The 18,963-nt window shown below is 44.3% G+C and overlaps 1 protein-coding gene across 4 annotated transcripts in view; it reads right to left on the bottom strand.

Annotated features, from left to right (window-relative positions):
• Positions 1 to 689: 689 nt before the first annotated feature.
• CYFIP1 (cytoplasmic FMR1 interacting protein 1) overlaps positions 690 to 18,963 on the bottom strand; it is a 108,413-nt gene continuing 90,139 nt past the window's right edge. For 3 of the 4 annotated variants that reach the window (XM_014481660.2, XM_070360103.1, XM_070360092.1), the window contains exons 24-31: positions 14,934 to 15,077; positions 14,585 to 14,675; positions 11,645 to 11,775; positions 7,002 to 7,074; positions 6,382 to 6,476; positions 5,417 to 5,655; positions 4,841 to 4,988; positions 690 to 1,486 (exon numbers count right to left, since the gene is read on the bottom strand). In XM_014481660.2, coding sequence (XP_014337146.1) covers positions 1,322 to 1,486; positions 4,841 to 4,988; positions 5,417 to 5,655; positions 6,382 to 6,476; positions 7,002 to 7,074; positions 11,645 to 11,775; positions 14,585 to 14,675; positions 14,934 to 15,077 — 1,086 coding nt within the window. In that variant the 3' untranslated portion in view covers positions 690 to 1,321. The remainder of the gene's footprint in view (positions 1,487 to 4,840; positions 4,989 to 5,416; positions 5,656 to 6,381; positions 6,477 to 7,001; positions 7,075 to 11,644; positions 11,776 to 14,584; positions 14,676 to 14,933; positions 15,078 to 18,963) is intronic. The other variant, XM_070360111.1, reaches the window with a different exon arrangement.

Below are 18,963 nucleotides of genomic sequence, written 5' to 3'. Positions count from 1 at the left end.
CAATATTTTATTATTGATCTTCTAAGGAACCTCTGTAGACATTTTTTTCCTAACTGCCTCTCTCCATGTAATTGTAATACCACAGATATACTCTATATTTGCTTATGTACGAAACCGTAACTATATCTGTGCTTGTACACAACAGATGAAAACCAATTTTCACCCCTTTGGGTGTGATATTGCCCTCATTGAGAATGCATAGCTTTATAGTAATAAATTTGTAATTATTTAACATCTTACAGCACTTAAAATTCTTACTTAGTTTATAATTGTTATAAAAACTCATGAATTATTTAAGTTTACTCATCATATTCTATACTTCCATTATAAGGTGAGCACGGATACTACCTCTTAATCTGCAGGAGAATACTGGCCCCAGGGTTATTATTTCACGTTACCACAAGCAACATTTTTAGGTTACTTTTTCTAAAACAGTTCTGTTTTATGTTAAGGTTAAACAGTAAAACCAAGTAGTTCACAGACTTTATTTTTGGTGCCATAGATAATGCACCTGGACTTTGCTATTAATGTTTTTAAAACCATATAGGAGTTACCACCATAATCTTGTCCCTTCCTTCATGGCTGCAGGTGACCTGGACTTCTAGCCTGGTTTGTGCACTCGAGCAAGTAGGGAAAGTACCTGACCAAAGCCAGGGCGCACAGGGTCACAGTAAATGAATGAACACAAACAGGTTTCATTATTTTTATTTCTGTAACCTTTAAATCCTGTCACAAACTAGATTTTGTTACAGCTGGATTTAGTAGAAACAGAGAAATCAAGTTCACTACTTTTTGAAAGACACAAAAAGGGAAAGGGAAATGACTTAGAAAAGGTTTTCATTAAAAAAACAGAAAAATCCCTCAACAAAAGCTAATCATTAAGTTTATTCTAATTGGTAATGGGTTTTATTACAATTAGCTGGTATTAAGTTTCTTGCTTAAATTCACAGATCTTTCCTTAAATGTTACAGGATAAATGGATGAACTCAGCAGCACTTCCTGACACAGCTAGCTGTTGGAACATTCCACAAAAAAATGGAAAATGATTTTGTAAGAACATGAAGGCAACAATCTGCAGTCAACATTCTCAGATTTTGCAATTACTAAAAGTATATACAATTTTAGTGTAGAAAAATAAGTCAATTTTGTAAAATCAAGCTTTTAGATTGAAAAGCACCCCCTTATTTTAACAGGCACAGAGATACTGAAAAATAGTTCTCAAAAATCCCACTAAATAGTTTATGGAAAGAAAAACATGCCCTTCTAGATCTTAAATGCAGTCAGTACTGGAACTCTTGAGAAACAGGGGACACACGCTCCGTCAGCCGCTGGCCAGGGACTGGTGGATGGGTGGCTGAAAGCAGCGGACGTGCTCCACTGGTGCGCTCTCTCCATCACCGGACTTCAAGTACTTGTCCAAGATAGTGATTATCTCATCATTTAGAATCTGGAACTTGCGAATTCTTTCCACCATCTTCTTCAAAGGCTACAACAATTAAAATTAGGATAGCTGTCATTTATTCTTCATGCTTCAAAATACCTCAGCATTTTCATATTAGAAAAATTACAGCCAACTATTGACACATACCATCTCTACTGCAACATTTCTCTGTTGGCTTCATGCTACTGTAGATTCACGTGTAAAACTTAAAGACCTGTTTATTCAACAGACTGGTATCGAGAACTATGGTGTCCTAAGAGCTAGAAATGTGAAGATGAAGCCCAGTAACCAACACAACACAAGTAATTTCCAGTTATTGTGGACAGGGTGCTTTGATAGACCCTTCTGCTATAATTGGAGAAGGAAACAGCAACCCACTCCAGTATTCTTGCCTGGAGAATCCCATGGACAGAGGAGCTTGGTGGGCTACAGTCCACGGGTCGCAGAGTCTGATACGACTTCACTTTCACTTTCTGCTATAATGAGCTTCCCTCATTAAAGAATCTGCCTGCAATGCAGGAGACCTAGGTTCAATCCCTGGGTTGGGAAGATCCCCTGGAGAAGGGAAAGGCTACCCATTCCAGTATTCTGGCCTGGAGAATTCCATGGACTATTGGGGTTGCAAATAGTCGGACACGACTGGGCAACTTTCACGTCATGTCACTTCCTGCTATAATAGAACTATGTTAAAAAACACACAAAAACGAAAACAGAACAAACTTTAAAGTCTATTCCAGTTTAAAGCACTGCTGGTTTTGCCTATGCAAGAAGTGAGGGAAAAGCCAGGCTCCTCAGAGACAGATGCTACCAGCAGGGGTGGGATGAAGTGACAGGCTGGGCTTTAAGCAAAGTGGACTGCACTCCAAGGCTCTCCACCAAGCCTGGACCTCTTAGGAAGTTAAAAGTGGTTCCACATTGGTAATAACTCTGGGAGATGAACAGTAAATGGAAATCCAGGGAGAAAGGCATCCCAAATTAAGTTCAACCAAACAAAAGCTGCCAAATAGAAATCCAATAAACAATGAAACATTTCAGAGTTTTAGATACCCCTTGAGGTCTTGGAACTGAAAAGTAAAGACTATGTGATGACATTTCTTTATGCATTTAGACTAGATGTATACAGAAACAAAAATGGAAAAAATTCTGTGAAGATAAAATTATCAATTACTACCAAGATTTGGAGAAGGAAATCAACATGTTAAATATAAACTAGTGACTTTCAAAAGTTAAAAACACAGCAGATCACACTGAGGTGAAATCAGTTAAGTCAGTACTTGGGTACAGCCAGACAGCCAAGGAAATGGAGGTATGGGAGGTAGAGTGGCCCCTAAGATGTCCATGTTCCAGTCCCTGCAGCCTGTAAATGTATTATTTTCCAATAGCAAAGGGGACCTTGCAAATATAGGTAGGTGGTTACAGACTTTAAAATAGGAAAAGTAGGATGGATTACCCAGGTGGATCCAATCTAATCATACTGAGCAGAGAACTTTCTCCAGCTGAAGACAGCAGAGGCGCGGCACAAAATTAGATTAGTAGTGTGAGAGGGACTTGATCGTGTTGGCTGGAAGGGGCCATGTGGAAAGCATGAGAAGGGATGTGAGCTAAATAACCAGCAAGGAAATGGAGACCTTAGCTCTCCAATGGAACGGAGCTGAATGGAGCCAACCACCTGAATGAGTCTGGAAGTAGATCCATAACTAGAGGCTCCAGAAGAGCACACAGCCCTACAGACACACTGCCAGTGGCCTTGTGAAACAGTAAATGGAAGACCCAGCTGAGCCACGCTGTTCCCGACCTCTGACGCAGAAAACTGAGAGATGTTAAGTACTACACAATCGCACTCATCTCACACGCTAGCAAAGTAATGCTCAAAATTCTCCAAGCCAGGCTTCAGCAATATGTGAACCGTGAACTACCAGATGTTCAAGCTGGTTTTAGAAAAGGCAGAGGAACCAGAGATCAAATTGCCAACATGTGCTAGATCATTGAAAAAGCAAGAGAGTTCCAGAAAAACCTCTATTTCTGCTTTATTGACTATGCCAAAGCCTTTGACTGTGTGGATCACAATAAATTGTGGAAAATTCTGAGAGAGATGGGAAAACCAGACCACCTGACCTGCCTCTTGAGAAACCTGTATGCAGGTCAGGAAGCAACAATTAGAACTGGACATGGAACAGACTGCTTCCAAATAGGAAAAGGAGTACGCCAAGGCTGTATATTATCACCCTGCTTATTTAACTTATATGCAGAGTACATCATGAGAAAGGCTGGGCTGGATGAAGCACAAGCTGGGATCAAGATTGCCAGGAGAAATATCAATAACCTCCGATATGCAGATGATAGCACCCTTATGGCAGAACGTGAAGAGGAACTAAAGAGCCTCTTGATGAAAGTGAGAGAAGAGTGAAAAAGTTGGCTTAAAGCTCAACATTCAGAAAATTAAGATCATGGCATCCGGTCCCATCACTTCATGGCAAATAGATGGGGAAACAGTGGAAACAGTGGCTGACTTTATTTTTGGGGGTTCCAAAATCACGGCAGATGGTGATTGCAGCCATGAAATTAAAAGACACTTAAACTCCTTGAAAGGAAAGTTATGACCAACGTAGACGGCGTATTCAAAAGCAGAGACATTACTTTGTCAACAAAGGTCCGTCAAGGCTATGGTTCTTCCAGTAGTTATATGGGTGTGAGAGCTGGGCTATAAAGAAAGCTGAGCCCCAAGAACTGATGCTGTTGAACTGTGGTGTTGGAGAAGACTCTTGAGAGTCCCTTGGACTGCAAGGAGATCCAACCAGTCCATCCTAAAGGAGATCAGTCCTGGGTGTTCATAGGACTGATGTTGAAGCAAAAACTCCAATATCTTGGCCACCTGATGCGAAGAGCTGACTCATTTGAAAAGTCCCTGATGTTGGGAAAGATTGAAGGCAGGAGAAGTGGAGACAGAGGATGAGATGGTTGGATGGCATCACCGACTCAATGGACATGGGTTTGGGTGGACTCTGGGAGTTGGTGATGGACAGGGAGGCCTGGCGTGCTGCAGTCCATGGGGTTGCAAAGAGTTGGACAGGACTGAATGCCTAAACTGAAGTATAGACATGTCTGATGAAGTCCCCAAATGGAAGAAAAACTAAAATATTTGAAAAGATAATAAGTATTTTCTGGAATTCAATTACAAAGAATCCATAAAATGACAAACACAAGAAGATCTACATACCTTGAAAATAGAAGGAAAATGGCATCAGACTCCTTTGCTCACTAATTCTATTTGGACTCATTTGGGTGAAAAGAAAGTTTCATTTGGTGGCACCTTTTGTCCTCAGATGAGCAACATTCACAGGGAAAAAAAACAACTTTAAATAAATAGAAAATGTCTGTCTTTGTGAAGCTTCCACATACCACATTTTTGATGATTTCGTCTTTGCCATCGTGTTTCTGGACTTTGAGCAGATGGTAGCAGAAATCCAGCACAGCAAAGCGGCGCTGCTGCCCGAGCAGCGCAATGATCATGCAGCCAGCCCAGTGGAGCCCATCGCCAAAGCACTGCCTGGAGACAAGAAGCAGGAGGTGGAACGGGCAACCAGATGCCAGTTGCCAAACCACCTGTGTGCCCCACAGGGTATGATGAGCAGAGCTGTGTCCCTGGTTTGGTAAACACCTCTTTGGGGTTCCTGTGGCAAACTGTTTCTGAACCTCTTTTTAGATCAAGGCCCTGCCATGAAGAATGAGTTCATGAAGTGCTGGTGGTCCTCCTGTCTAGCAAAATACACAACTGACTTGCATAAGTCTCCATGAGTTCAGAAAACTCCAGAAGCCCAGCCCTGAGGCATTTCCTAGGCATCAGGTAACAGCCCCTATTTAAGCCACTTTATTGCAGCTCAGCAATATGGGGATCCATTTCCAGAGGAAAGTGGTTCTCTGCATGAGCCTAACGCCGGCTTCTCTCCCATTTCCCTTCCCTGAGCACTCACTTACTCGACTGTAAACTCGTGTGTTCCCACAGGAATGCAGTAGACAAACTGCATGGCACTCCAGAGTCTGTGAAACTCAACACAGTCATCTACGTGCATGACCCCATTGCTGGGCAGAGGCCCGCGCCAGATGGAGTCATCCAGAAAGGTCCGGATCCGGGTCAGGATGACTTCAAACATGGACAGGCCACAGCAGAGACGCTCCTTTGTCAGCAGGTCCCCCTCTCTTGCTATTGCAATTTGCTGTAAAAGGACAAAATGTCACAGGCATGGCAGGCAGCTAGAATGCGGAAGTCGAAGTACTCCGGTATTGTTTTTGACTCACTGGAAACTATCACACCTTGCAGAAGAGGGTTTTTAAAAATAAACATCAACAAAATACGTCAGCTATTACTTATATGTCTTATCAGACTAAATAGAACTGTCAAGCACAGTTGTTCTTAAGGGAGAGGTTTACCTCGTGAGGACATTTGGCAACATATGGAGATACTTGGTTTTCATAGCTTCTGGGTCTAGTGGCATCTAGTGGGTAGAGGCCAGGGATGCTGCTAAATGTCCTACAATTCATAGGACAGTCCCCCCAGCAAAGAATTATCTCATCCAAAATGGCAACAGGTTGAGAGACTCTGATGTAGCTAGCTTAAGTTCCTCCCTGCCTCCTGTTCTTAAAAACCAATGAGAAAGCTTTCTTCATGAAGGGGTGGACAACAAAAACAGCGATGTTTACTGTGCATGCCTCACCTGCCACGTGATGTTCCACGTCCTTTCACGTGTTAGCTCATTCACACTTCCCAGCCACCCTGTGACAAGGTCCTATTATAAAACTCACTTGGAAAACTCAGGCCTGAGTAGCTGAGCAGGCCCATGCAATCTCTTGATGCCTGAGGACTAGGTCTCACCCAGAGTCCATCCACCCTGCCAAGGACCAGCCCAGCTGGGCGCCCAGCTCACAGCAGCATGTTGCATTACCTGTGGAGTTCCCAGTCTTTCGATCAGAGGGACAAGGTGCAGTGGGGCATACTTTGATTCTAGTCTTTTCATTTTGGCATCAAGTCTCTCTCCCTCTATGGTGGAAAAAAATATTTTATACTCTATTCCTTGTATGAATAACAATTGCATAAGTTTAATTTTGTAAAAAAAAAAAAAAAAGAAAAACCCAAATGAAAAATATTTAACATTATGCATAGAGGTTCTCTTTGAAAATTCTTTTATGGAACTGGCTCATCTGCTGTTTTAACTCAAACAGAGAACTGAGTCTTTGCTCAATATTCAAACTTTTAAAAACTTAATGTAGTCAAAAACAGCACAGTACAATGAATCCTCTGTGACTATCTGTTGCTACAATCATGAGCTCATGGCATTCTCCTTTCATATATACCTAATACCCCTGCTCCCATGCTATTCTGAAACAATCAAGATACAGCATTTCCATCCTAAGTACTTCCTTTATTCAGTATTCATTTAACTATATTATATTACTTCCAGGATGTGACTGAACAGGAAGCAAACTCAAAGCTGGCTTTTTAACTAAAGAGAACTCTCTGGCAACACAGACATGTGTCCCTACCCTGGTCAGAGGACTGGCTCACCTTTCACATGGACCCTTGGCAAGATGTTCTGGAAAGGGGCTGCGTGCAGCAGGTCACATACTTCTTCTAGAGACTAGAACAATGAAAAAGAAGGCTGCATGAAGAATCTCATCTCACAGTAGAGATGGACAAAGAAATCGGATGCTGAAAACAAGGCACATCTTTGTCATTTTGTGTAAAATAAACACTGCAAGCAGACTGCCCAACAGGAGTCTCTGCGCTGGTGGAGCTGTCCCTTGCTGTTCTGGCCAGGTAGCTACCAGCAACATGTGGGGATTAAGTACCTGGAATGTGGCTAAGGAACTGAATTTTCATTTTTAGTTACTCAATTTTCATTTTGATTAATTTAAATACAGACCAGAGATCAAACTGAAAAAGCAAGAAAATTCCAGAGAAACAACTACTTCTGCTTTATTGACTATGCCAGAAGCCTTTGACTATGTGGATCACAAGAAACTGTGGAATTCTTAAAGAGATGGGAATACCAGACGACCTTAACTGCCTCCTGAGAAATCTGTATGCAGGTCAAGAAGCAACAGTTAGAACTGGGCATGGAACAATGGACTGGTTCAAAATTGGGAAAGGAGTATGTCAAGTCTGAATATTGTCACCCTGCTTATTTAACTTATATGCAGAGTACAACATGCAAAATGACAGGCTGGATGAAGCACAAGCTGGAATCAAGATTGCCTGGAGAAGTATCAATAACCTCAGATATGCAGATGACATCACCCTTATGGAAAAAAGCAAAAAGGAACTAAACAGCCTCTTGATGAGAATGAAAGAGGAGAGTGAAAAAGCTGGCTTAAAACTCAACATTCAAAACACTAAGATTATGGCATCTGGACCTATCACTTCGTGGCAAACAGATGAAGAAACAGTGTCAGACTTTATTTTCTTGAGCTCCAAAATCACTGCAGATGGTGACTGCAGTCATGAAATTCAAAGACTCTTGCTCCTTGCAGGAAAACCTACACAGCATATTAAAAAGCAGATTGTGATTACTTTACTGACAAAGGTCCGTCTAGTCAAGGCTGTAGTTTTTCCAGTAGTCATCTATGGATGTGAGAGTTGTACTGTGAAGAAAGCTGAGCACTGAAGAATTGATACTTTTGAACTGTGGTTTTGGAGAAGACTCTTGAGAGTCCCTTGAACTGCAAGGAGATCCAACCAGTCCATCCTAAGGGAAATCAGTCCTGAATATTCACTAGAAGGACTGATGTTGAAGCTGAAACTCCAATACTTTGGCCACCTGATGCAAAGAGCTGATTCACTGGAAAAGACCCTGATGCTGGGAAACACTGAAGGAAGGAGAAGGGGACAACAGAGGATGAGATGGTTGGATGGCATCACTGACTGGATGGACATGAGTTTGAGCCAGCTCCTGGAGCTGGGGATGGACAGGGAAGCCTGGAGTGCTGCAGTCCATGCGACTGCAGAGTCGGACACGACTGAACGACTGGACTGAAACACAGACAGGACTGAGCACAGTGCCTTTGTCTTTAGGGTCTCTCAGCCGTCCCTGTAGAGCCAGGAAGCAGGTGCCTCCTTTGTAAACAAAGAGCAGGAGGCAGAAGGAAGGGGCACCGTTGGCCATTCCCCACTGAGCCTAAAACAAGAGTCTGAGCAGTCACTCTGAACCTGTTGTTGGATCACAAATTCCTTTAAACAGGCAATAAAACCCCACACTACATAAAACCTGTTCTCCAGAACAATGCAATGTAGGAAGAAAGCTTACTTCCAATATCACAGGGGTTTCACAACATCTAAAACTCCACCACGAACCCAAATATGGTCAGGAAGGGTGCCCTTCCCTAGCTGGAGGGCCCCTAAACAAGGGAAACTGCTTAGCAGTGTGCTCAGCACAGGGCAAAAAGACAGGCAATGAGAATGGGCTCTCCTGCCTCCTACTGTACATCCATCCTAAAATCTTGAGAAAACAAACTGCTAAACAAAGAAATAGTTATCAGAGAATCAAAACATACTGACTGATAAGAGTTTCCTTTCTGAGGATCTCCACAAAGATGACAGCAAAACTAAGACCAAGAGGAGGAATAGAAGGCTTTCTGCACCATCATGTAAAAGTCCTGTTATCCCCTAACATGAGCCTGGAAGAGCAGTCACTCAGAGACCTGCTCCTTCAGAACCCTCCAAAAGGAGACCGGCCCCCTCCTCCACACCTCCTGTGCCCAAGTCCAGAAAGAACACAAGCTCTTCACACAGAAGGAAGGCATCAGACGTGAAGGACTACCACGCAGACACAGACTAGCGAGTAACGTCTGTGGGTTATCACGCAGCTGAAAAAGGCTGATGACTGTCAACACTTACTAATGTGGAATGACCTCCAGATTTACTGTCAAGTGAAAAAGGAACGCGGAGATGGGTGTGGATACACACGGATGAGATACTGCACTTTATGTATGTGTTCAGGAGAAGTCATACGTGAAGGGACTTTTCCTGTATTAAATATTGAAAATTCATGACGAGTGATTACTATTTACAGGAATTTCCCTCACTTATCTTGTGTATTTAGGTGAAAGATCCAGTTCTCCCTCAGCTGTTCCTGGAGCAAGGCTGCCCTGGACACCAGCTTCTTGGGGAGCTGCCTGTTGGCCCAGCACCACCAGTCCTGCTGCAGGGAGCAGCTGGGCTGAGTCGCAGGCAGGGGACAGCAAGGGCCTGGGGGCTGCCCGCCTTTGGCACCACATGGAAAAGGTCTTCTGCGAGCAGAGTGGCAGAGTAGAGTCTGGAAGATGCAGGTCCTGACCAGAGACTGTACCCTGCACCCGAACTTGGGCTCCCTGACACGAGAGCCAACATATCTTTTTCGAGTAAGCAGGTGTTAGGTGCCTAGCCCGCTGGCTCAGCCCCTCAAGCCTGCAGTCTGCCTGCCACGCCCTGCACAGTGTATGCAACACCTGGCCCAGGTCGTTGCAAAGCACACTGTGCCTCTGCCAAGGTGCCAAGGCTCCAGAGAGAGAAGAGACTGCTTTAAGAAGTAACAGAGCAAAGATCTCCCCAGACAGAGCTAGAAATGTAACACAACTCCCACTGAAATATCAGTGTGCTTTTTCAGTGTATTTGGCCCAAGGTGATTCTCATACTTTCAGAGCAGAGCAAAGATCCACAAAGAGGTAGCATGTGCTTGAAGAAGAATACGGTAAGGAGCACGTCCTACCTGGGGTTAACACTTTAGTTAGAGCTACCATGAGTAAGACAACATGTTAGAAGCCGTGGACAGACACAGACTAGTAGAATGAGGAGGAAAACCAGGAGACAGACTAGCACATCTACAGAAAGCAGAAGGGTGACAGAGGGATCCTGCTGACCAACAAGGAAAGGAGTCTTCCTTCAGTCACTGGAGAAGGGACAACTGGTGACCCATGAGGAAAAAAGAATCTTCATCCACATCTCACATTACACACAAAAACCAACTCCAGAAGGATTATAAACTTTAATGTAGAAACAAAACCTAAAATCTTTAGAAGAAAATATTAAAGAATGTCTTTATGATTCCTAGAGAGGAAAGGACTTCTTTGAAGAGATACAAGAAGTGCTTGTACACAAGAACCATAGAAAAGAGACTCTAGTCAAATTAGGAGTATCAGTTTCTCAAACATCGCTACTATTAGAGTGAAAAGATAAGCTAAAATCAGGGCTTCCTTGGTGGCTCAGCAATAAGAATCCACCTGCCGATGCAGGAGACACAAGTTCGATACCTGGGTCGAAAAGATCCCCTGGAGAAGTAAATGGCAACCCACTGCAGTATTCTTGCCTGGAGAATCCCATGGACAGGGGAGCCTGGTGGGCTGTAGTCCAAGGGGTCACAAAAAAGAATCGGACACGATCAAGCGATATACAACAATACTAGCATTTGCATGTAACACACAGAAGATACACAAGTTGTAGTAAAATGGACAAGATACAAACGGAACATTTAACAGAAGGAGAGCCCAGCAGCAGCAAAGATGCCCAGTTCCGCAGTCCTCACTGAAAAGCAGAGTGAGGCCACCTCAAGAGGGCTCTGGGTGCAGAGCGGTAGTCAGCTGACGACCTACAGGGACAGAGGGAGAGGCCGAAGGACACCCCCAGCAGGCAGGCAGTGGGACTGCGCGTGCCCACGCATGATTTCTTGGTGTTGCTGGGCTCCCAGCGCTTGCTTTCTTATGCTGTCCACCTCAGCAGGCATGGGCCATGTGTACCTATTTCAATGTAAAAAGTTAAAATTCAATGACATTTAAAACTCTGTTCTTTAGTCACATGGAGCCCCACTCTGAGGTCTCAACAGCCTCAGCTATGGAATTTTCCATCACAAACAGTTCTCCCGGGCAGCAGCTTTATACATTATGTGTATGTCATATATGTTAATCTAGATGCAGTAAATCTATAATAAAACATTCTTACAATATTCACACAGTAAAACATTCTTAAATGAACTACTGCATTTTTGTTTTTCAATTGTAGGGAACAAATTCAGAAGTCTAAATAACGATGAAAAAAAGAAAAGTGCTTTACAACACTTGCTCTCCTTCCCCCATTAAATAACGCCAGTAAATCAAGCGCCTAGAGAATGGCCTCTTCTGTCTTCCATGAGGAGGAAGGGGCTTGGCAGCACGCGGGCCACGGCAGTGCTGGGCACTCACCAGGCTCTGCTCTATGAGCAGGCAGAAGAGCACAGCGTTGCCCACCTCCCGCAGGTTCTGGAAGCACACCGTTTTCAGCTCCGCATACTCAACTATGTCCTTCAGCTGGTGGTGGAAGAACTCCAGGATGCCTGAAGTGGGAGAGAATGAGTGTGGGGCTGGGAGAGGCTAGAGGGAGGGAGCGTGACAGTGCGCAGCCTGGGTCCACGGCCGGAAGCACCCGTGCTGACAGAAGACTCTGACACTGCCATCCTGCCCACCAAGGAGATGGCTGTGTCCCCTGTTCCACCGCCTGCATCCTTGTCCTCAGCTCCAAAGCCTGCCAACCCAGTCCAGGCACAGCTTGTTCTTCTGTGCTGTGCAGATATTGTGTTATTTTCACAGACTGAAGGTCTGTGGCACTCCTGTGTCAAACAAATCTATAGGTGCCATTTTCCCCATAGCATCTGTTCACTTCATGTTTCTATATCAGATTTTGATAATTCCCGCAATATTTTAAGTTTTTTCATCATTATATTTGTCATGGTGATCCGGGATCTTTGATGTTATTATTGCAAAAAGGTCACAACTTGCTAAAGGTTCAGATGATGGTTAGCATTTTTTAGCAATGACGTGTTTTAAATTAAGATACTTAGTTGTATTTATTTATTTATGGCTGTGCTGGGTCTTCATTGCTGCACTCAGGCTTTCTCTAGTTGTGGCGAGCAGGGAATACTCCTCACTGCAGGGCAGACTTCTCGTTCTGGTGGCTTTTCTTTTTCTGGAGCACGGGCCCCAGAGTGAGGGCTCAGCAGCGTGCCGCACTGTCTTAGTTGCTTCAGGGCATGTGGGATCTTCCTGGGCCAGGGATCAAATCTGTGTCCCCTGCACTGGCAGGCGGATTCTTTACCACTGGACCACCAGGGAAGTCCAAGATACGGATGTTTTAAAAGGCGTATCTTGTGTTACTGCACACTTAATAGACTATGCTGCTGCTGCTGCTAAGTCGCTTCAGTCATGCCTGACTCTGTGCGACCCCATGGACTGCAGCCCACCAGGCTCCGCCGTCCCTGGGATTCTCCAGGCAAGAACACTGGAGTGGGCTGCCATTTCCTTCTCCAATGCATGAAAGTGAAAAGTGAAAATGAAGTCGCTCAATCGCATCCAACTCTTAGCGACCCCATGGACTGCAGCCCACCAGGCTCCTCCGTCCATGGGATTTTCCAGGCAAGAGTACTGGAGTGGGGTGCCATTGCCTTCTCCGTAATAGACTATAGTATAGTACAAACATAACTTTATATGCATCAGAAAATAAAAAAATTCATATGGCTTGCTTTATTGTGATAATTTGCAGCTGGTTGGAACCAGATATGCAACATCTCTGAGGTCTGTGTATACCTTCAGAGGAGGCATCATGTTGCAATAAATGAGCAAGACCACAGTCATCTCCAGCAGAGGTAGAAAAGGTATTTGATAAAATTCAAAATCCCTTCACAGGCACAGAAAGGAACGTGTTTAATCTAATAAAGGACATCTACAAAAACCCTGTAGCTAACATCATACTCAGTGGTGAATCTGCATGCCTTCTCCCAGAGCTTCAGAGAAAGAGAGCATCTTCACCACTCTCCTGGAGGTTCTGGATGTTGTCATAAGGTAGGAAAAGACACGAAGCATAAAGTCTAGGAAGCACTCTATCCATTCACTGCTGAAACAGTCAAAATCCCCGAGCTGACTCTAGAATTTATAGTCATACAGAAGACCCAGAACAGGCAAAACAACACTGAGAAAAATGCTGGATACTTAAAGAGATTTCAGACCTCTCATCCCATCAGGTCAGGCCCTGAGTGCTGTTCCACAATGACCCCACAGCCCTGCCTGCCTGAGAGACCATCGTTTCCTCTTGGTGGTCCACCCCACAATGAGCATGAGTACAGGGGTACTTCCAGCAACATGGCACTACCTCCACAGTGGTGCCATGCCAGCTGGGTGAGGACATGTGGAAACCAGCCCGGAAGTCCACAGCTCTCCTGCAGACCAGCTCTGGATTTGGCTTAAATGGCTTTGTCTTTGACATTTAAAATATCCACCTCTAATAAGGATCTGAGCACCAGTTTTATTATCCCAACATTACCCGTCTACTTTCTGAGATTTTCCCTAAGCCAGGACAGACCAATGGTTATTCCCTTCCCAGTGGCCAAATGGGTCACCTCACTGTCTCCTCCAACACCAACAGCAGCCTTGGGTGGTGCCAGGAACACCCAGGGGCTCAACCACACCAGCCAACTGCCTATCAGGACAGTATCTCACTGGTGACCAACAAGATAGTTTTCCAGCTTTCAATAAAGTATTAACAGATAAGAGATAAAAGGCAGCTTTGTTAAGAGACAAAGGTTCTTGTAGTTCAATTTTATCACAAACAAAGCTCTCTGAGGTCATGAATGTTATCCATGTAGAAAGCCCCAAATCCACTCTGGTCAGGTCACATAGGTTCGTCTGGCACCCCAAAGACCACATCTGCCTGAGGGCCCTGCAGCTGGCCAGTCAGTAAGATAGGAGGCTGCCGGGCAGAGACAGACAAGCTGCATTGTTGGGGCAGTGACCCCCTCCACGGGCTCCCCTGCAGCCTGGGCTGCTGAAGACTAGCAGGCAGTTGGACCAGGCAGTGGCGCTCCCTGCCTCCCCCACCAGTGATTTGCAAGATCCTGGTATTACAGGAGAGCCAAGGTGCACAGGGTTCACAGCACTGTCACCCTCCACCCAGCTCTCCCACCCTTGCACACCTGCTCTTGGTTGAAAGGCAGGTTTGTTCTGTTAGAAACAATCAGGTTCTGGCTTCCCACCTTCTCCCACTTGGGGAAGGCAGATCTGATCCTTACCAGTAATTTCCAACTTGATTTCCCTTAACTGACCTAGGGCTGACACTGCCCCTCCCTGTACGCCCCAGAGGGACGCTGTGCTCACCCGGGGAGCCGTACTCATGTCGCGGCAGCCGGCAGACCTTGGGCATCACCTCCATCAGCGTCTTCACATACTGTAGGATTGTGCCTTGCAGCTGTGAGAGATGGTCTGTGTCAACCACCAGCCACATTACCCTGCAGGCTGTCGGTGCGATGGGGACTTTTGAAAATGAATTTGTTAGTAAAATGCACGGTAATGACCCAGGACTGAGAATCACTTTGGCTAGAAAGGAAATCTCACACATAGACGAAAAGCAACCTCAATGGGAGTGGGCAGCCCCTCGCCACACAGGAACTGGGTGCAGAATCCTCCCCCCAACCTTGGGAAGGAAGCCCACCAGAGGGAAACATACCAGGCTTTTGACCACCTTCAGCAGCTCTTCCATGACCACTGCAATGCCCTGGTAGCCAAGCAGCCGGCAAATGACCTGGAAGTGTGGGGGCCCCACAAAGTTCCGGTAGCTCCCATAGATGCTCGAATAGGCCAGGTTTAAAGCCTGGGGGCAAAGAACATTAGTGCTTGATGAAGCTGCCGGGTCTTCAGTGTAGCCCCATGCACACATGAAAATGAAGAATCCACATCTACATGCATTAGCACACAGTGGATCCAGAGAACCTGTCAGACTGCCCTTCATTGGTATCTAGGTTTTCAACCTGAAGACATGAAAACAAGCTCGCTAAAACAGAAGGAAGAAAACAAAACCATTTGGTCTTCCAACATTTATTAAACTGCCAGTCCTACAGAAGATATTTTGAGGTCCTGGAATGAGAAATGAATGTATCTGAGAAGCTCACTGCTGCCCCCGTATTACTGCTCCCCGTCTCCTAAGGGAGACGCTCAGCAATAGGTTCTGATGGGACAGTGGGTACCAGGGAGCTGGAGACCGCAGCCCCCGCATGGTGGGCAGGCAAGAAAGGTAGGCAGGGTAGTTTCTGGTAAGATCAGGCCTCCAAGTTTGTCTAAGGACGCAGGCGCACACCCATCGGGGAAACTCCTCACGTTAAGCGTTCAGTGCTATGTACTTTGCTCTCAGCTCTTCTTTAGCTGCACCCTGCAAATTCTGATTTACTTCCTTTGAGACTTCCTCTTGCCCTAAGGATCATTTAGAAATATGTTAATTTCAGTGTCTGGAGATTTTCTTGTCATCTCTTTGTTACTGATTTCAAGTTTGAGTTCACTGTGGTCAGATAACACTGTAATATTTTGATTCTTTGAATTCTGTTGAGGTTGTTTTAATGCCCAGGATATGGTCTATCTTGAGAATGCTCCATGGGTACTTGAAAAGAATGTGTGTTCTGCTGTTGTTGGGTGAAGTGTTCTACACGTGTCCATGAGATCCTGTTGGTTGATGGTGTTCATTCTTCTTTGTTGCTGATTTTCTGTATACTTATTCTTTTGATTACTAAGTGAGAGGAAAGTTGACCTCCCCAACTACAACTATGGAGTTGTTCATTTCTCCTTTCACTTATGTCAGTTTTTGCTTCAAGTATTTTGAAACTGTTGTTTGCAATTCGGATTGCTATATCTTCTTGGTTGCTTGACCTTCTTCTCATTATGTTATGTCCATTCCTCTTTGCCCCTGATGTGTGGTACATCTTTTTCCATCCTTTTACTTTTAATTTACTTATATCGTTGACTTGAAGTGAGTTTCTTATGCAGTCGTACTTTTTAATCCACAATCTCTGCCTTTGAACTGTCTTTAGACTACTTACATTTAATACATTTACAAATAATGCAATTATTGATTTTTAAGTAGGCTCTTTCTTCTTCTCTTCCTGTGGGTCACTTAGACATTTTCTGGAATTCTGTTGTGACATAACTGTGGTATTTTTGAGAGCATCTCTTTGCACAGGTCTTTCAGTGATGTTCCAAGTTTTACATTATATGTTATGTGAGTTAACCTGTGAGCTTCCCTGGTGGTTCAGACAGTAAAGAATCTGCCTGCAATGCAGGAGAGCCAGGTTCGATCCCTGGGTTGGGAAATCCCCTGGAGAAGGGGATGGCTACCTAATCCAGTATTATTGCCTGGAGAATTCCACGGACAGAGGATGTAATGTGTATGTTGTATTATACATTATGTAAGTTATAGGTTATAGAAGTTACCACTTTTGAATGAAGTGTTTTAGGATTTCTCCTTTTAGGTCTCTGTATTCTTTCCCCTTCCCCTCTTATAATTGTCTTAAATATTTCCTCTACAAACACAGAGAACTACATCAGGACAAGAAGATTCTGAATACCTGGACTAGCAAGTCTGGTTGTTCAGCTCTGAATGAATATCCTCAGGAGTTTTGTTGTTCAGTTGCTAAGTAGTGTCCAACTCTTTGTGACCCCCATCGAGTGTAGCACACCAGGCTTCTCTGTCCTTCACTATCTCTGAGAGTTTGCTCAAATTCATGTCTACTGGTGCCATCTAACTGTCTCATCCTCTGCCTCTGTCTCATACTCTCCTTTTGCCTTCAATCTTTCCAAGTATCAAGGACTTTTCCAATGAGTCAGCCTCTTCACATCAGGTGGCCAAAGTATTGGAACTTAATCTTCAGCATCAGTCCTTCCAATGAATATTCAGGGTTGATTTCCTTTAGGATCTCCTTGGAGTCCAAGGGAATCTCAAGAGTCTTCTCCAGCACCGCAGTTCAAAAGAATCAACACTTCAGCTCTCAGCCTTCTTTATGATCCAACTCACACTTGTACATAACTACTGGAAAAACCATAGCTTTAACTATATGGACTTTTTTCGGCAAAATAATGTCTTTGCTTTTCAATATGCTGTCTAGATTTGTCATAGCTTTCCTTCCAAGGAGGAAGTGTGAAACCTCATCAGTCATCAACTCTCAGGGGATCATCCTATCCTCAAGGCTTATGGAGGCTGTTCTAGGTGTTTCCTCTTTCTCCTGAGCAATGAACTCTGCATTCCGAGCCATGAGCATCTAGAATCTCACTGCCTCTCAAAAGAACCTGTTCTAGAGTGACTACACTTTAACCAAAAGGAAAACTGGGATATCACACCTTGTTTCTTATATGAGTAGAAAGCTGGAAACCCACTGACATGTAAAATCAGGCTTTTCCTGGCTCTGTTCCTAGAGGCTGGCTTTTCCTGGAGCGCCAGAGATTGGTGGCACAACCTTCACTTTTTTCTTTTCTTTTTTGGCTGCAACACCTGGCATGTGGGATCCTAGTTCCCTGATCAGGGATTGAACCAGTGCTCTCTGCAGTGGAAGTGCAGTCTTAACCACTGGACTACCAAGGAAGTCCCAGAACCTTCTCTCTGCTCTTCTCTGATGTGAATTCCAGTAGCAGTCATCCTCATGGAGTAAATGACAATAATAAATATCCCATCAAAAAACCAAGGGTTTTGTGACAATGACATGTGTTCTATCTGCTTTGCATCACATAAAATGTGTTTCTGATAGCCGTGAACTGTCCCAGAAGAGGAATACTCAAATACTTTGCAGCTATAGTAAAAGCATATTAAAAAATAAATACATTCCCTATTCTTCACAATCCTTAAAGTATAAGCCCTGTTAATTTTACCAGTGATGATGTACAGTAAACTTACTCTCCTGAAGTATTGTTTTCATTATACTGGCAAGTGGAAAATTATAGTTAGAAAGTTGCTTTCCACTTGAAATGTATGAGACAGCTGCCAAATTAATTTCCTGTGTGTTACTTCCTAATGTTATGGTGCAGGTCTTTTTTGTTTCTCATCCTGCATATTGCATATTCTCCCCACCCCATCTCCTTCAATACACCCAAACTGTACAGTTAGTGTATAAAGTACATAAAGTACAGGGAACACTCCTTGGGAGGCAAGTGTTGAAGATGGCAGAGGACCAATTTGGCAAAGAAGCGGGATCTGTCACTCGCCACTTTGAAAAAAACCTACTCAAGCAAAAACACCTATGTGATTCCTCTTCTAGGAAGCCTGATTCTTCTTGTCTTCTGCTCACCTTTGTTGTTGTTATTCAGTCATGAAATCATCTCTGACTCTCTACAACCCCATGGACTGACTGTAGCCCACCAGTCTCCTCTGCCCTCTACTATCTCCTGAAATTTGCACAAATTCATGTCCATTGAATCGGTGATGCTAGAATTTTGTCAGAATCACACTGTTGTTGCTATGTTGCTACTCTTTGCGACCTCATGGACTGCAGCACACCAGGCTCCTCTGTCCTCCACTATGTCTTGGAGTTTGCTCAAATTTATATCCATTGAATTGGTGATGCTCTCTAATCGTCTCATCCTCTGTTGGCCCCTTCTACTCCTGCCTTCAGTCTTTCCCAGCATCAGGGTCTTTTCTAATGAGATGGCTCTTCACATCAGGTGGCCAAAGTATTGGATGTTCAGCTTCAGTATCAGTCCTTCCAATGAATATTAAGGGTTGA

The sequence above is a fragment of the Bos mutus genome, chromosome 2 (assembly GCF_027580195.1).
Source record: "Bos mutus isolate GX-2022 chromosome 2, NWIPB_WYAK_1.1, whole genome shotgun sequence".
Taxonomy (NCBI): Eukaryota; Metazoa; Chordata; class Mammalia; order Artiodactyla; family Bovidae; genus Bos; species Bos mutus.
This window is presented reverse-complemented; position numbering and strand designations above follow the sequence as displayed.